Genomic DNA, 17,038 nt, shown 5'->3' on the forward strand with positions numbered 1-17,038 from the left:
GTTGAAGTGCTGAAGTGGGTGAGCTGGAAAGATAGGAATGAAATGAGTACATTTGAGATTACTGATAAGTTAATGTTGCTTCTGACATAGTCATGGGAGTGAGTTTATGAGGTAGTGTGGGAAACTGGAGAGGATATCAGAGAACCTAGAAGCCAAGATATTGGGAGAATTATCTAGATAAATATTAAAATCAGCAAGAATTATGACAAGGAGTAGTAGTGTTGGTCACAGTACAAATGAGCTGAGAGCTAAAATCTCTGAGAAATGAGCTTGTCTTGTTTTTGTCTGGAACTGTCTATATTCACCCTTACTCTAGAATGGTTGTTTTAACTGTTTCTAGGCTAGCATGTTTTTTCTTTATTTGATTTTTGCCATCAGATCTTTAAAATGACAAAAATCAGACAGAGATTAGTCTTTTGACCTCTTTTGTTGTTTGGAGATTTTTGGCTATCAGTTTAATTTTTAAATTTTTGAATTTTTTATGACTAATTTTCCTTTTCTTTATGTTTAGTTTTTAATATTGTCTTTGGTCCAGAGCTTCACTATGATACACCTAAGGATAGATTTGTTTTTATTTCTCTTCTTTCGAACTCTGTATGAGTCTTCAGATTTAGGACTTATAACTTAAATTCTGGAAAATTCTTATTCATAATTCAAATAGTGCTCCCTTCCCCATTCTTTCTTTTTTCTTTTTCAAAATGCTTATTAATGTGTTGGACATTTTCAATTTATACTCTGTATCTCTTAACTCCTTATTTTCCTTATCTTTATCATTCTGGGGTGCTTTTTTTTTATAAACACAAATATAGGTTCTAGTTCTCTCTTTTGAGTAGCATTTAATCTGATGCTTAACACATAGATTGAGTGTTAAACAATTTTTTTTATTTGAAATGTGTTATCTGGTACCTTGAAAAATCTGCACACATCCACTTCCCTTCCTTTCCCTGCTCCCAGATTGTGATGCTTTTTAAAATTTCGAGCTTCCTTTTTCTTTATCTTTGTACCACAGATGGTTCTATTATGGGGATAGGCAAACTGTGACCTGTGAGCCAAATTTGGTCCATGGCCTGCTTTTGTATAGCCCATGAGTTAAGAATGAACTACTGAGCTCAAGCGATCCTCCTGCCTTGGCCTCCCAGAGTGCTAGGAATATAGGCATGAGTCATCGTACCTGGCCTGCTCATTCTTATGATTGGATGGGTGTCTTAGGGGTGTGGGGTTTGTAATTTTTTAATGAGAGTCCTTCTTCATGTGAGTTGTAAAAGGTTAAGGATCCCTAGAAGAGAGGACATGAGTGTGGGACATACTGAAGTTTCAGCAATAAGAAACACACTGGGAAAGAGTGAGCTGAGGCTGGGATAAGGGTTGGGATTAAGAGGAGATGACCTGGCCATAGAGGATGGCACTCAGAGGGGTGTGATAATGTCCAGGGCTCCTGCTGTGTCCAACATTTTTATCTGAATCCCTGAGGTTGGTCTGTAGAATACACGGTCAAGGCACTGGCATCTGGACTGGACAAAATGACATTTGAGTGAACTCTCAGTAGCCAAACAGGGGTCTGAAACTTTTGAGAAGGTCTGACAGTATGCAGTAACACCTCTGCCAACTGCTATATGCTCTGGGTCTAGCACAGAGTAGGAACTCAATCACAGACTAGGAAATGAATGGATGAGGGAAGAAATGAAAGTCAGATCCACGTTATGGGGACTAGTAAGTACCCAGCAAGTATCTGCAGCTAATCTAGTAGTCCTAGACTGCTAACCAGTTAAGAAGAATGCGGAGGGATACTTCTAGTAGTTGGTTTGTAGATCCCTTGGGAAGTTTTACATAAACAGTTATATCATTGGTGAATCGGGACAGTTTTACTTCTTCCTTTCTGCTCTTTTTGTCTTTTATTTCTTTTTCTTGCTTCATTGCAGTGGCTTGACTCTGCAGTATACTGTTGAAGCAAAGTGATGAAAGCAGACATCATTGCCTTGTTCATGATCTTAGGGAGAAGCAATTCAGTGTTTCATCATTAAGTATGATGTCACCTGTAGGCTTTTTGCAGATGCTGTGTATTTATGGAAATTAATAATTGAATTTAGAGGCTTAGATTTAAGTATAGTATTTTTAGTGGTGGGCAAGACTGTATTTGTATAATTTTATCAAGAAACATAATGTCTGGGTGTATCATTTTATGATATTAGCAGCCTGATTGATTGTTACCTATGTAAATTATTATATTATAATTTTCCTAATTTCTTTTTTATTTATTACCTGGAATACTTCCATAGAGAATATTTTCCTTCATGAACTGTTTGGTTATCCTGCTATATAGTTCCTATAGGAAGGACAGGAAAATGCTTGATTGTTTTCTTTCATTTATCAGTTTTCAGAATAGTGAATTGGTTTCCTAGCATCCTCCAAAGATTACTGGTACTTTTAGAAACATAAGTTATACATTTACTATGTATTTCAATCCATTCATTTGTCATACTTATTGATGTTAGTAAAGTTATACTTTTCTAAGTTCTTTTAGAACTTGGTATTTATCACTTTTCCTCTAGGTTTTTTTTTTATCAGATTTTCATTTTATGTATAATCCATTTTTTTTTTCTGCTAAGATCTAAGAACATAAACTTACTCTTACTTGCATAAGTAAGGGAAAAAAGAGGATGTAATGAGAGGCTTATTCCTAATATCTGTGAATAGAGAATGGAACTGTTTGCCTTTTAATCATAGTTCAGCTGTATGGCAATATATTCTAAAAAACCTTGGAATTTTCAGGAGCCAAACTTCCTTTGATTGGAACCTACAGGAAAATTAATTTTTGGTGTCATGGTTCTTATGTTAAAGGTGACAAATGTCAGAGAATATAAGTCATAATTTGGAAAGTTTCTCGATAAAAGCAATCATTGGAAAACTCTGTATATTCTTGTGTAACAACAGAGGAAAAAGTCTCCCTGACACACATTACGTATTTTTAACTTCATGTGGTTTAGGTATTTGACTTGAGGCATGTTTATATAACCTTCTGAACATTCATTTAGCTTATGATATGTCAATTTCCTAACAATTATAATTGTCATAAGGTAAAACATTTCACTGTTCAACATAAAATATGTGCAAAAAGGGAATTAAAATTTGTGGAATTTCATGAGCTTAGCACAGTATCTCTATATAGTAAATGTCAAACATGTTTTCTTTCTATTAGCTTTATTGTCATTTTTTGGGATTATATTAATAATAGGGATTGCCACAATCCTGTCCACAAAGTTATATATGAAATTATGTATCTAGATCTTCTAAGTATAGATATTCCTTCACAAAGAGATATTTAGATCTTGAAGAATGTTTACATTTACACTTTACCAAAAAATGCAGTGAAATTATTTCTGGAAAATATCAAGCAATTTTTAAGAAACTTTTACACTTTTATGAACTGTTTGTATTTTTGGCAGTGAGGGTATGTTGTGTGTGTATACATAATATACACATGTGTGAATCTGTGTGCATGTATATATAAGGAGGGAGGGAAAGAGAAGGGAGAGGTGTACATATGAAGAGAATTTCTGAAATGGAAGGCATAAATGTAGTTTAACAATTAGAGACAATATATCTTAGGCAGATTTTCTGTTAGTGTTTAAGGCATGTCACTACATATTAGCTAAATAGGGAACTACGTATCATATCAGTATGTATTAGTTTCAGTTTTATGAATTTAAGAATTTGTAGCCATTATCTAAAAGAGATTGTTTAATTTAACGATCTTAGTCAACATTTCTTTTCCATTGCTAAGAACCTCCCTTCCTCATTTACATTTGAGTGTGGGGACGGGGCATGTGCATGCAGATTAATGACTTGGGAAAATGTTACTTTGTCCCTGGTCCTATTGGAGAATCTGAGCAGATCCTGGAGATGCTCTTTCTTTTGCTGTGATCTTTTTGACGTACTTCTCTTAGTCTCTATGGATACTTAAATCGTTTGGTACCCTTTACCTGTTATGTGAATTAATAGAGGACTTGATTTTCTGATAAACTAAGAACGCTTTTGGCAGGAATCCTGTTTAATGGAAAAATGTTTTAAATGAAAGAAACCTTGTAAAGATCTTGAGCATCTAATGTTCTTGTTTAAGGGGAAACTGACATTTTAATTAGTGAAATTTATTTTATATATAAGAAGCCTGTCAAGTGACATTTAGTATTTTTTTTTTAAAGTCTTGGTCCTACAATGTTTATCAAAGTGGCCTTTTTAAATTTTTTATTTAAAGGCAGGCTCTTTTTTTTTAGAAATATTTTATTAGAGCTCAGCCTAAAATTACATTTCCTTTGTTTCCCCTTTGGCAGGTAGTTTTTACTTTTAACAGGTAGAAACTGTTATGGAATTCTAGGCAGCATTCCATCATCCCCACCCTGCCACCATGCCTACTCTTACTTAGTATGTCTGAATGGGTCAAGTTCACCTCAGTGTTTAAATATACTTTTTCTTCAGAGCTACAGAGAATATTTTTCCCTGAAAGCTATGTAAATTACTTGTAGGAAGGCAAGAAAGGTGCTGTTTTATTAAGTCTTTTCTACACCTGTTGATATATGATGGCATTGTAATGAAAAGTCCAGTGAGGGGAGATTCAGGCTGTCCCTGGCTGCCTAGATCCCTCCCCTACACCCAGGTGTGTGGATGCCAGAGAGAAAGTGGCTGTTGGCCTTAGGTAGTCATTTACTTACTGAGAGACTGAGCCCAAGTGAATGGGAATAGATAAAATTATAAAACAGGATCTTTTGTAGTCACCCAATGGTGAGAATGAGACAGAATTTAGGAAATTCAGGAATCTGAATTCCTATGTTATGTAAATTATTTTTTTGAAAAAGTTTTCCTTTTATTTTTCATTTCCTTTTGAAATGAAATACACATGTGTTTCTTTAGTTTCTGCTAAATCTCATTACTAAAATTACCAGATTGCTCATAGAAGTCATATCATCCCTCACTGAATTATTCTCCAATTTACCTACTTCTTACATCATGCATAAGGGTGTTTTAATGCTACTGAGATATGTAGGATGTTCAGCACTGCTTTTCCTCAATCATTCTTGTTTCCTTGGATTTCCAGGATGTGGAGAACATCTTGTGCGTACCATACTGGCTAGAGAATGTTCACATGCTTTACAAGCTGAGGATGCTCACCAAGCTCTTTTGGAGACTATGCAAAACAAGTTTATCAGTAAGTATAACATTAAGAAATTACATTCTTCTACATATTGATTGTTTCACTGAGCTACAAGCACCATGATTTGAGTACCCAATTTGTAGCTCTAGACCTAGCTCTGGAGCCTAGCATAGAGTTAAGACCTTCAGTTAATATTAGTTGTGAAAAGAAATTCTACCGCAATAGCTAGTACAGCATGAAATCTGTCTTATAACTAATCTAATGCCCAATCTGTGAGACAGTATCTAGGATTAGAGTGATATATATTATATAGTATAGTATTAATATACTATATAGATATTAATAAAAACTGCCTGATGGCAAAAATGTAAGCCAAGGAATGAGTTATGAACAGGACTTTGAGGTGTACCTCTGGTGATTTTTCAGAAAAAGGTTGATTACATTCATTTTACTATGTCTTCAAATACATTAGAATTGGACTTAAGTCTTATTCTTCTTTTGTTATAACAATTAGCATTGTTGAATGCTGTTTTTAAGGAAAACCAAATTCTCTGTCTTAATAGCATATATATTTTGTTTAATTTGTTATTAATTGTACATATATACTAGATTCATTTTTAGGACATTAATGAGAAAGAATAATAGGAATTGAAAACTAGACACTCATGAAAAGTTAACTTCCTAGAAACCCAACGATGGGTATATAATTATGGCATATGATACCTTTATGCTTATTGAGAATGACCTGAAGTGCTTTACTGAGTTTAAAACCACAGATGCAGTAATTAGTTGTACTTCTCCAGGTTTGGGTCCATGCTATGGAGTTCCTGAACTTCACATCTTTTGTCTCCTGTTGTTTTGATGTACTCTCCTTTTGTGTAGCTCTTTAAAATTGCTCATGGAGTTGGACTGCAGAATTTCATCTTGCCACTGGGACTTACTATGTCATGCATATTGAAGCCCATCTCAAAAATTCCAGACTTACTGAAAGGAGCAAAAACGCCAGAGCTCACCTAATTGATCCTGCTCATTTAATAGTTGAAGAAACTTAGTTTTCAAGAGTACAGTGACTTAATCAAAGTCATCTTATTAGCCAGTAGGTATTTGTTCTGTAAAAATACACTGCCTTTTACTTAAGGAAAAAAAAGGTAAAATGAGTGTGAAATACAGAAGGATAATGTCCTCAGAATCAAGACAGCTTGGGTTTCACTTTCAACTTTGTGTCTGACTCATTGGATGAGGCATTTACCTATGTAGTTTTATTTTATTAAGGAAAAAAAAGGTGAGAACATTAGATAGACAGTTTCTAAATTCCTTCACTATGTTAATTTCTATGAATTCTCTACTGAATTCAGCCCATAAATGTGGAATTCTTTTTAATGAGATGATTTGGAAATGGAATTAGAAAATGAAAATTTTCAAGAACTGTTTGGGAAGCACAGATGATATTTATAAAGTAATTGGAATGAAATAAATTGGATTTACCAGAGGACTGGACTGGAAGCAAGGAGATTGGGTTCTTTTGTCTTTTAATACACTGATAGTGTAATTAGTTATCTGTTTAGGACAAGTTTCTTTGTTTTCAATTTCCTTGTGTGTAAAATGAGGCCAGATCTGGACAGTCCCTAAAATTCCTTTCAGTTCCAAAATCCTATTGGATCCTTGGTTTAGTTTATAAACTCATCTAAACTGCTGTATAAAGTACAGTTTTAAATCAAATTACTCATTAATTGAAACTGTTAATGATAGGTTGCCTATTTGAAGTGATTTGGTTGAGATTCTTTCAGGCATTGATTGAAATAAGCTAGCAACCACTTTCTTAGTTTTGTGGAAACCATGATATTCTTCTCTTTTTGCTTCCTTTGTTTTTTCTTTTAACAAAGATTTGTAGAAATAATATTTCCAGAGATTCTCATTGCAATGTGTACATAGAGTTTATATAATAATCAAGTCAAATAACACCTTTCCATTCATTCTGAGTCTCATTTCTCTTGCCAGAAAGAACCAGTACTAACAGTTTAGTATGTGTATCTTCCTCCCTTTCCTTCACCCACTTCTTCTCTCCATTCCCCTTCTCTCCCCTCCCTTTCCTTCTCTTGTACTTTAATATATTGTTTTGCAAGATACTTTTCACTTAACATACCTTGATGCTCTTGATTTGTCAGTATATATAGATTTATAGCTGAGTATATTTCATGGTTCCATAATTTATACATTCCCCTACTGAAAAAGATTACAGTTGTCTGCAATTTTAGTCTGTATCATTTTACCATGTATAAATGCTTATTTCTCTATACTCTTAAGCATTTTATATGATTCCATTTTTTCTTCTTTCTTAGCATATCAGTTATACTTACTGTTGTACTTTTGTTAGTGGTTGCTCTAGAGTTTGGAGTGTACATTTACAACTAACCTAAGTCCACTTTTAAATAACACTGTACCACTCTACAAGTACTGCAAGTAGCTTATAGTAAAAGAATATTCCATGTTTCTCCCTCCCATTCTTTAAATCATTGCTGGCATTCATTTTACTTATACATAAGTGTGTGTGTGTTTGTGTATGTGTGTCTGTGTCTGTGTGTATGTATGTGTATATATAAAATGGAATACATTGTTATTATTTTCAATAACTATTTTTGATTAAGAATAAGAAAAATAAAAGTTTTTATTTACCTTCACTGATTCCTTCTTCAGTTCTCTTCCTTTTTTATGTAGATTTGCATTTCTGGCCTATATAAATTTCCTATATAAAGTTCTCTGAAGAACTTTTAACTTCTCTTGCAAGGCAGTTCTACTGGTAATAAATTCCCTCAATTTTTGTCTGTCTGAGAAAGTCTTTATTTCTCCTTTACTTTTGAAGGGTAAGTTGGACGGAATAGAATTCTTAGTTGATTTTTTTTTTCTCAACATTTTAAATGCTTCACTTTACTTTCTTCTTGCTTGCATGGTTTCTAAGGAGAAATCAGATGTAATTCTTTTATTTGCTCCTGTGTACATAAGGTATTTTCTTCCCTCTGACTTCTTTCAAGACTCCATCTTTGATTTTCTGCAGTTTCAGTATAATTTGCCTAGATGTAGTTTTTAGAATTTATCCTACATGGTGTTCTTTGAGCTTCCTAGATCTATGGTTTATTGTCTGACATTAATTTGGGGAAATTTTCAACCATTATTGCTTTAAATCTTTCTTCTGTTTCTTTGTCTCTTTTTTTCTCCTCTTTCTGAAATTCCCGTTATGCATATGTTCACTTTTTGTAATTGAAACAGTTCTTCAATGTTCAGTTCCACTTTTTAAAGTTGTTTTTCTTTTTTGCTTTTCAGTTTTGGAAATTTCTTTTCCTTTTTTTTTTTTTTTTTGGCATTTAAAAATAGTTTATTTTTTATCACACAACAAAAGGCTAGAAGGCTCTAAGTTGGCTTTTCTGCGATTTCTTGACCTTCATCCTCATTGTCACAAAATGGCCTCCTAGGCTTTTAGCATCATGTTAAAAACAGAAAGGTTGGAGATGGGGGACAGGGCTGGGGTGGGGAGAAACTTTTATTTTTATTTATTTTTTCCTTCTCCAATTTATTTATTTATTTCCTTTATTTGTTACATTTCAGAATATTATGGGGGCACAAACATTTTGGTTACATATAATGCCCCTTTGCATCACCCAAGCCAGAGCTACAAGCATGCCCATCCCTCATACAGTGCACTCTGCACTCATTAGTTGTGAGTTTGCCCATATTGAGATATTCTTAAGGGCAGAGAATATATATCTATATCCAGTCTACTAAGTAGCCAATCAAAGGCATTCTTGATTTCTGCTATAGTGTTTCTGACCTTTAGCATTTCTTTTTGGTTATTTCTTAGAATTTCCAATTCCCATCTTTTTGCTTACATTATCCATCTGTGCTGTGGCCCGTTTACAGGATGGAGGTTGAACACAGAACGGACACACATAAAGATGATTACATGACTTGAGTGTCTAATGCACCGGTCAGTTTTATTTTATACTCTAAAAAATTAAAGTTAGTTCCCTGTATGTAACCCCCCAGGCATTACAGCAATGGCCATAAATTCTGGAACTCATAGCCTTAAGGACACAGATGTCCCCTGACTCAAGGTTTCCATGTGGTTGCTCTAGGCGCCAGGTATAGATCACAGACCAAGATTAGCAAGGATGGGCAACGCAGCCACAGGGGGCATTTTTCACCCCCAGTTCCTCTTAGGCTGATCCCCTGCAGCTGTACCTGGCTTAGGTCGCCCCTTCCTCGAGGGGTCGTACCCGTCATTGACTAACCAGCCATCTTATGGGGCTAAGCAGCAATCACAGAAACAATGGCCACAGTGTTTATCGTGTGGCCTCCAGACCCCCACTGCCATGGGGCTGGGAAGCTCTTGCTTACTTGCTGCTCAGGTCCTTTGTTATGCCTCTGGGCAACAACCTTGTTTGTCACAGGGACCCTATCTGGAACACATTACTTTCAAACGCTCTGGGCAGAGCATGTACATTACTAAATTTAATTCTTAAATCAGGAAAATATAATGTCAGTCCTCAACAATATGTTCTTGTATATTGTCTACTTTTTCCATTAGTGCCCTTAACATATTAAACATAGCCTTCTCCTTTTTTTTTTAAATGTATGATTTAATCATTCCAACATCCCTATCATCTCTGATTTTGGTTCTGATGCTTACTGTATCTCTTCAGGCTGTGCTTTTTGTGTTTTAATATGCCTTGTAATTTTTTTGTGGAATGCCATACATGATATACTACATGAGAGGAACTCCTGTAAATAGGCCTTTAGTGGTATGGTGGTAAGTTGTGAAGGGGGTGGGGAATTGTTCTACAGTCCCTGAGGTTAGGTCTCAATCTTTTAGTGAGCCTGTGCTCTTCAGTTGTGAACTTTACAAATGCCTCTCAGTTTTTTATCCCCTCCTCCTCACCCTCATAGGGGAAACAACATGGCTAGAGGGAGCAGGAATTGGGTATTTCTCTTCCCCTAGATTGGTTAGGTTCTAATAAAACCTCAGCAGATTAGGCTCTGATAAAATAGTTTCTCTTAAGGGCAGGCTCCTCAAAGAACAAAAGTAGACGTACCATTCGATCCAGTAATCCCAATAGTGGGATTACTGGATATTCTTCTACCCAAAGGAAAAGAAGACTTCATCAAAAAGACACCTGCACTTGCATGTTTATTGCAGTCCACTTCACAGTTGCAAAGATGTAGAATCAATCCAAGTACCCATCAGTTCATGAGTAGATTAATGAAATGTGGTCTGTGTACACCATGGAGTACTGCTCAGCCATAAAAAAGATAAATTAATACTTTTGCAACAATCTGGGTGGAACAGGAGACCATTCTCCTAAGTGAGGTATCTCAAGAATGGAGAAACAAACACCACATTTACTCACTATTATATTGGAACTAACCAATGATCACATATGTGCACAGAGGAATATAAAACTTAGTGGAAATCAACCAGGGGGGAGGAGAGAGGAGGGAGGAGGAGAGGGACAAAAACCTACCTAATGGGTATAATGAACACTATTTGAGTGATGGGCACACCTATAGCCCAGGCTCAAGCATTACAAAAGCCATCCATGTAACCCCAAACATTTGTACCCCCTTAATATTTTAAACAAAAGAAAAAGAAAAAAGGACACCATGCTCTGGTATTTTGAAATGGTTTCTTTTCCCCTCTGGCAGTAGAGGAGTCCAACTCCTGTAGGTAAAACTCATAAAAGTGTGTGTGGGGGTCTTCCTATGACTGGTTTCCTCTGGGGTCTTAGACTTATCTACACTTAGCCTCCAGCAATTTGTCAATTACAGTTCAGATTTTCCTAGATGGTACTGGTTCCCAAGGAAGTTTTTGCTCATGGGTTTCTGGTCTGATACATTTTGATTCTTTGTACTTTTTCAGGCATCAGTTTTGTGATCTCATTTCTCTGGCAGATCTAAGAAGAGCTGTTGATTTTTTAGTTTAGGTTTTTACTTGTTTTCAGGACAGAATGGTGACTTCTAAGCTCCTTACATGGCAGAATGGAAATTGAAAGTCCTCTCTACACTCTTTCTTAATAGTTATTATCAACTTTTTTTTTTCAAATTAAAAAAAATTATTCAAACTCATAGATGAAAAAAGTAGTTTCTAGTTTTAATTTGTCTTTTGCTGGCTATAAGTGAGGTCAAGAAACTTTCATATATACCTGGGAATATCTACTTACAGTTTTTGTCCGTTTTTATGTTGTACTGTTTGCTGACTTAATTAGCATTTAGCTTTTATTACAGATAAATATACCTTAAATGAAAGATTCTGAAAAAGCCTAGCAATAACCATCTGTGTGAAATTAAAAAATTACCCTAAGTGTCTTTATTAGAGTGGTGTTGTGTTTGGTATCTTTGATACTCCCACAATAATAAGGGATTTTTTAAAAAAATTAATTTTATATTTATGATCAAATAATTTGTTTTTGTGCATTTTTCCCGAAGTAGTCAGTGACTTAGTAAAATAAAGATATTTTTTCCTATCTTTTGCAATTTGAAACAAACTCTGAAATCATCTTAAATGTAGGGTTTGTTAAAACCTAGTTTAATAAACAAGACTTTAATGTGATAGAGTTAATACAGTAAAATTGAAAGACATTTCAGAGATTGAAATGTTTTTGTTTCCACTTGTGTTACCATTATGCCAAGATCAGAGCTTTGGTTTGACTTAATATAGGAAGCATAAAAGAGAATAACCAATCCATGCATTTTTTAAAAAACCACTCTTCATGTAACATACAAAACTCATAAAAATGGGTACTGTAAAAATAGTGCTTTAATAATACTTCATTCTAACCAGCTGATTATAGACTGAATGCTTAGTTAAGTAGGGAAAGAAATAAATAGATTTCCTTTTTAGTTCTTTTTAAATTATTACACACACAAACATATATAAAAGCTCTTCTAGTGATTCAAATGTGACTCTTCCTATTCATGGCTATTTTTGAACAAACTTAGTTTCACGAATTATTCTTTTTTTATGCAAACTGTGGCTGCACGTGTGGTATGTGAACTTCAGGGTGGCATTATAGCTTCTTGCTCAGTACTCAGCAACTAATATCATAATACATCTTTTGGTTGGTTTCTGCTTACTACAAAATATAATGGTTGATAAAATGTTATCTGTGAAAATCACATTCCCCCTTTTTCCTTTGAATATCTGAACTAAGTTGTTATTCATAGTATTATCAACCTATAGTCTTTGTGACTGTTGTTGAAAAATTCCATGTGATATATAATATTATGATTTTAAAAAATAAGTAATTTTTGCTCTATATTTCACTTTATTCTTTTGGGGGAATATCCTTGTACTGTCATTGACATCAGAGGTTAACTGTTAAATGCAGGATGCTCTCAACAATTGAGATGAAGGGAGTCCCCTCTTTTGATTTTCTGCCACATAGAAAAGTTATATTTAGTAAATATTTTCTTTTAATGACCAGATTCTTAGCTAAAACCCCAATAATTTGTGAGCATTTGCTCTCATAGAAAGAACAAAAGTACATTGTCATTACGTATTTTAGCTTCTTATCTGAGAGCAAAAATGTTTCATGAATTTCTTTCTAATTTAGGAAACTTAAAATGTATAATATTCTCTTCTCCAGTAAATTTTTTTTTTTTTTTTTTTGAGACAGAGTCTCACTTTGTTGCCCAGGCTAGAATGAGTGCCGTGGCGTCAGCCTGGCTCACAGCAACCTCAATCTCTGGGGCTCAGCGATCCTACTGCCTCAGCCTCCCGAGTAGCTGGGACTACAGGCATACGCCACCATGCCCGGCTAATTTTTTGTATATATATTTTTAGTTGGTCAATTAATTTGTTTCTATTTTTGGTAGAGACGGGGTCTCGCTCAGGCTGGTTTCGAACTCCTGACCTTGAGCAATCCGCCCGCCTCGGCCTCCCAAAGTGCTAGGATTACAGGCGTGAGCCACCACGCCCGGCTATTTTTTGTTTTTTATGACACTTCCCCCCATGTACTATATGCACGTTTTTCTTTTTCAAACACTAAAATATTTTTCCTTTGCAGCTATCTGGAACTTGAGGGACCCCTAAGAGAACTTATTCTTCTTGTTTATTAGAAAATCAAAGCTATTTCTCCTTTATTATTATAAACACTGTGATATTTAGCCTGTTGTATGCATATGTCCAAGAATTTGTCACTAATTCTTGGGACCTAGGCTTTATATTTTCAGAGTTTTATTTGTCTTTTTATTTAACAAATATTCATTGAAAGCCATGAATGTATAGGGTACTTTGCTGGCTACTGGCAGAGATTCACAGATAAATAAAACAAAACAGCCTTACTTTCAAGGAACTTGCATTGCAGGAGAAGAGAAAAGGCAAATGTACAGTAAATAGGATACAAGGTATGATAAGTAATGTACTGATGTGGAGGGAATACAGGACTTCCATTCCTGGAAATTTTGTGAAATAAAAATTCAAATCTCTGACTACAAATAGTCTAAAAATGCTAGACAAAATATTAAAGGCAAAAATCACACTTGCAAATGAATGACTAAAAATTTTTATTTTAAATAGTCCTAGATGTATGAAGCTCCTGGGGAACTGGCAGAAATCCTTTCTGAAGGGATACACTTTCAACTCAGATCTCAAAAGAAGTCGTCTTAATATGAATCCAAATAAATAAATAAATAAAATTAAAACACATATAAAGGAGACTTACCATGAGAAAGAACATGTAGGTCAACAGAAACTTTAATAAGATTACCAAAGACTTTAGATATTAAAGTTACCAGATAGAAAATATAAAATAACTATGCTTTATACATTGATATTTTTAAATAGGTACAGTCATTTTGGAAAAATATTTGTCATTATCATGAAGAGTGGAACATGTGCCTACCCTACAACCCAGAAATTCTAGTCTCCTAGATATGTATATATGTACCAGACATGCACATGAGCATTTATTTAATACACAGTTTTTCTTAACTGCAAATGATGGAAACAACTATAATGTTCATGAAAAGGAGAATGCTATCTAGCTGTAAAAATGAATGCATGATATCTACACATTATTGGCATAAATGAACCTTAAAATCATAACACTAATTCAGTTTGTGAAGGACTGCCATCAGTTAATGTCACCATTAATATAACTTTGAAAAATCAAACATTAATTATGCACACACATATAATAATACTGTAAAGGAGAGCAAGAAGTTATTAAGGAGTAATTCGGGTAGTAGTGTCCTCTGGAAAGAAGGACTGAGGAAGTCTCAACAGTACTGGTAGTATTGAATTTTCAAGTTGTTTAGTGGATTAATGGATGTTCTGTTAATATGCTTGATAAATTACATGTTACATATATTTATGTTTTATGAAAAACTTCGTGGTTAAATTCTTAGTATGATAAAATAGGAAAGGCGGAGGAGTTCAACAGAAGCAGAGGAAGGTGTCATGTCTGGTGCATCAAGGAAAGCCTTATGAATAAAGTGTCTTTGAGATGGAAAATCTTGGAATTTGATGATTAGCAAATGATCTAATTTAACAGGTGAGCTGAGTGTAGTCAAGAGAGTGGTAAAATTACAAGTGGGGAAAAAACCCCACAACAATTGAATTTAACATAGTATACAGCCACATAAGACTTTTGGCAGTAGAGTTGTATGCTAGGGTGTAGGATGGATTGGAGCAAGGAGACCTTGAAGGTGAGATGCTAATTTATAGGTCATGGGACTCAGAGAAGCAGAACTAGATTACATAGAAAGGAGGGTCATTTACTAAAGACTCTCCAAGGCAGAATCTCTGAGGCTTGAAGGCTGATTAAATGTGAAGGTGTGGGGAAAAAGGCATCAAATAGCTGGAGTTTTGATTCTGAAGGATATGGAATCACAAGCCAATGAGAAATTAAAAGAATGTTGTATATGAGACCTTGGACATAGAGAATGGGATTGGTTTTGAACATGTTGGTATAGAGATATTTGTAAACACAAGAGTCAATTTCATATGTGGGGCTAGAGTTTGAGAGGGAGGTTGAGTTTGGGGTTGGCCTCATAATTTATGATATCTTCCATAGAATACATGATCCAGCTGAGAGGCCACATATGCTCACATGTCATTTTCTCAAAGAGGTCTTTCCTAACCACCCTACCTAAGATTCTACTCTTCATACTCTCCTACTCTGTTTATGTTTCCTCTTAGCCCTTCTTGATTTATTCTATATTTACGTATTCATTGTTCTTTATCTCCCTTCAGCGGGGCATAAACTCTAGGAGAGCAGAGATTTTGACTGTTATTTCCCCCTATTGCTATAAAAAAAGTATACCTTGAAGGGGATAGAAAAGAAAAGGAGAATGGGGAGAAGAGAAAAGGGCACTTTGACTTGGAAGCCAGAGATAGAAGGGATTTTTGTGACATAAGTGAAGGATTGCCAGATTGCCATGTGTTTATTTTTAAATTTTTTTTTAACATTTTAATTCTCATGTAAATGGCTTAAGTACACATGATTTATTTTCCTTCGCCCATGTTGCCTAGGCAACAAAATATAGAGTGGCATTTCTTTAAATGATTATTATCTGATCTCCATCCAAAATACTGCAACTATTATCTGTCACTGGTTCTCCTATTTTTATTCAGAGCCAGCCCATTTGGGGACCCCACATGATAGAGATTTTCAAAGCACAGTATGCTCACTTTCTGCTGCACCCCTTCCTGGAAGGGAGACACTTGAGGTTTGAAACCTCTTTCAGGTGATTCTCATGTGTTTGCAGATGTAAATGAATATGGGGAGAAAGCTTTTTGGTTTCGGTTTTAGGAGGATATGAATCAACTTTCAATTTTTTTGCAGCAGCAAGATAAGAAAAATCTTAATAAGAACTCCACTGAGCAGTTGAGAGAGAAAGAAGATCAGAAGTGATGAAGATGATCTTTTGAGCCAAAGTCTTTGGTGACAAGTTAGATGGTTTAGAGTTCAGTAGATGACTGATATCCACAACTTTGCTTCTAAACTGTGTATGAATATTACACAAACTGATCGAAGAGTAATACTTTGCTTTTCACCTGTTTTTTTCTTTAACTGGAGTACATCTTACAGAGGGTCTCAGAGTTGCAAAATAAGTTGTATTTTTCTTCCCTCATGATGTAATAAGATACATGTGTAGAATTCCAGAACATTTTTAAGTGTATAGAAATTTCATAAATCAGAATGCATTTAAGTGAGTTGGTAGAATAGGGACAAAATGAAAAAGAAAAGATGGCGAGTTTCTGCAAGGATAAGTTATTTTAGAAATGGATGTGCTTTTCTAAGGACCTTTCAGAATGTTTGTTAGAAAGCTCACTGCAGAATTGAATGGCTTTTGCTTGCCCCTTACTAGAAAGTTGTTGTGAAGAGCTCTGAAATATCTTTTCAAGTGTCCCTTTCCCCTTTTAAAGTAGAGGCTTAAGGAATTTCTTATTTAAAACAAGATGCAGAAGGCTCATGTGGGAGCATCAGGAAGTTGACCAATGGGAAGAGTGATTAGATAGATAAATCTAGATAGGAGATAATACTATCTACTGTCTATCTACTTTCAACAGATGGAACTGTTGAAAGTAGTAAAAAATTGAGACTTCTTTTTTCCCTTTGACTAGAATAGATGATTAGAAAATCACATTTATTGACCTGAGCAACTGCCATTTGAAAATAAATAGTTCATCTGCTTGTTAAATTCAGTAAAACCTAAATTTGGTTTTTCAGTGTATGTTGAGTATAAGAAACAGAATCATCATAATTTCCAAGGAACCTAGAAGTTACTGTTTTTGACATGGCTGATGCATTTTTATCTTGGCATAAAACTGGCTCAGCCTTTCTGGGCAGTTTGATCATTTTTTTCTTCTTCTTCTCCTTTTATAGATAATAAAGAAAA

The 17,038-nt window shown here is 34.8% G+C and overlaps 1 protein-coding gene across 4 annotated transcripts in view; it reads left to right on the plus strand.

Moving 5' to 3' along the window:
• The window catches only part of TASP1 (taspase 1), a 311,116-nt gene that overhangs the window by 140,533 nt on the left and 153,545 nt on the right, over nt 1-17,038 (plus strand). For all 4 annotated transcript variants that reach the window (XR_001158012.3, XM_076010922.1, XM_012780832.3 and 1 more), the window contains exon 11: nt 5,090-5,200. Coding sequence is in view for 3 of the 4 variants with exons in the window: in XM_076010922.1 (XP_075867037.1) it covers nt 5,090-5,200 (111 nt within the window). In the remaining variant the exon portion in view is untranslated. The remainder of the gene's footprint in view (nt 1-5,089; nt 5,201-17,038) is intronic.

Source organism: Microcebus murinus, chromosome 16 (assembly GCF_040939455.1).
Source record: "Microcebus murinus isolate Inina chromosome 16, M.murinus_Inina_mat1.0, whole genome shotgun sequence".
In the NCBI taxonomy this organism is placed as follows: domain Eukaryota; kingdom Metazoa; phylum Chordata; class Mammalia; order Primates; family Cheirogaleidae; genus Microcebus; species Microcebus murinus.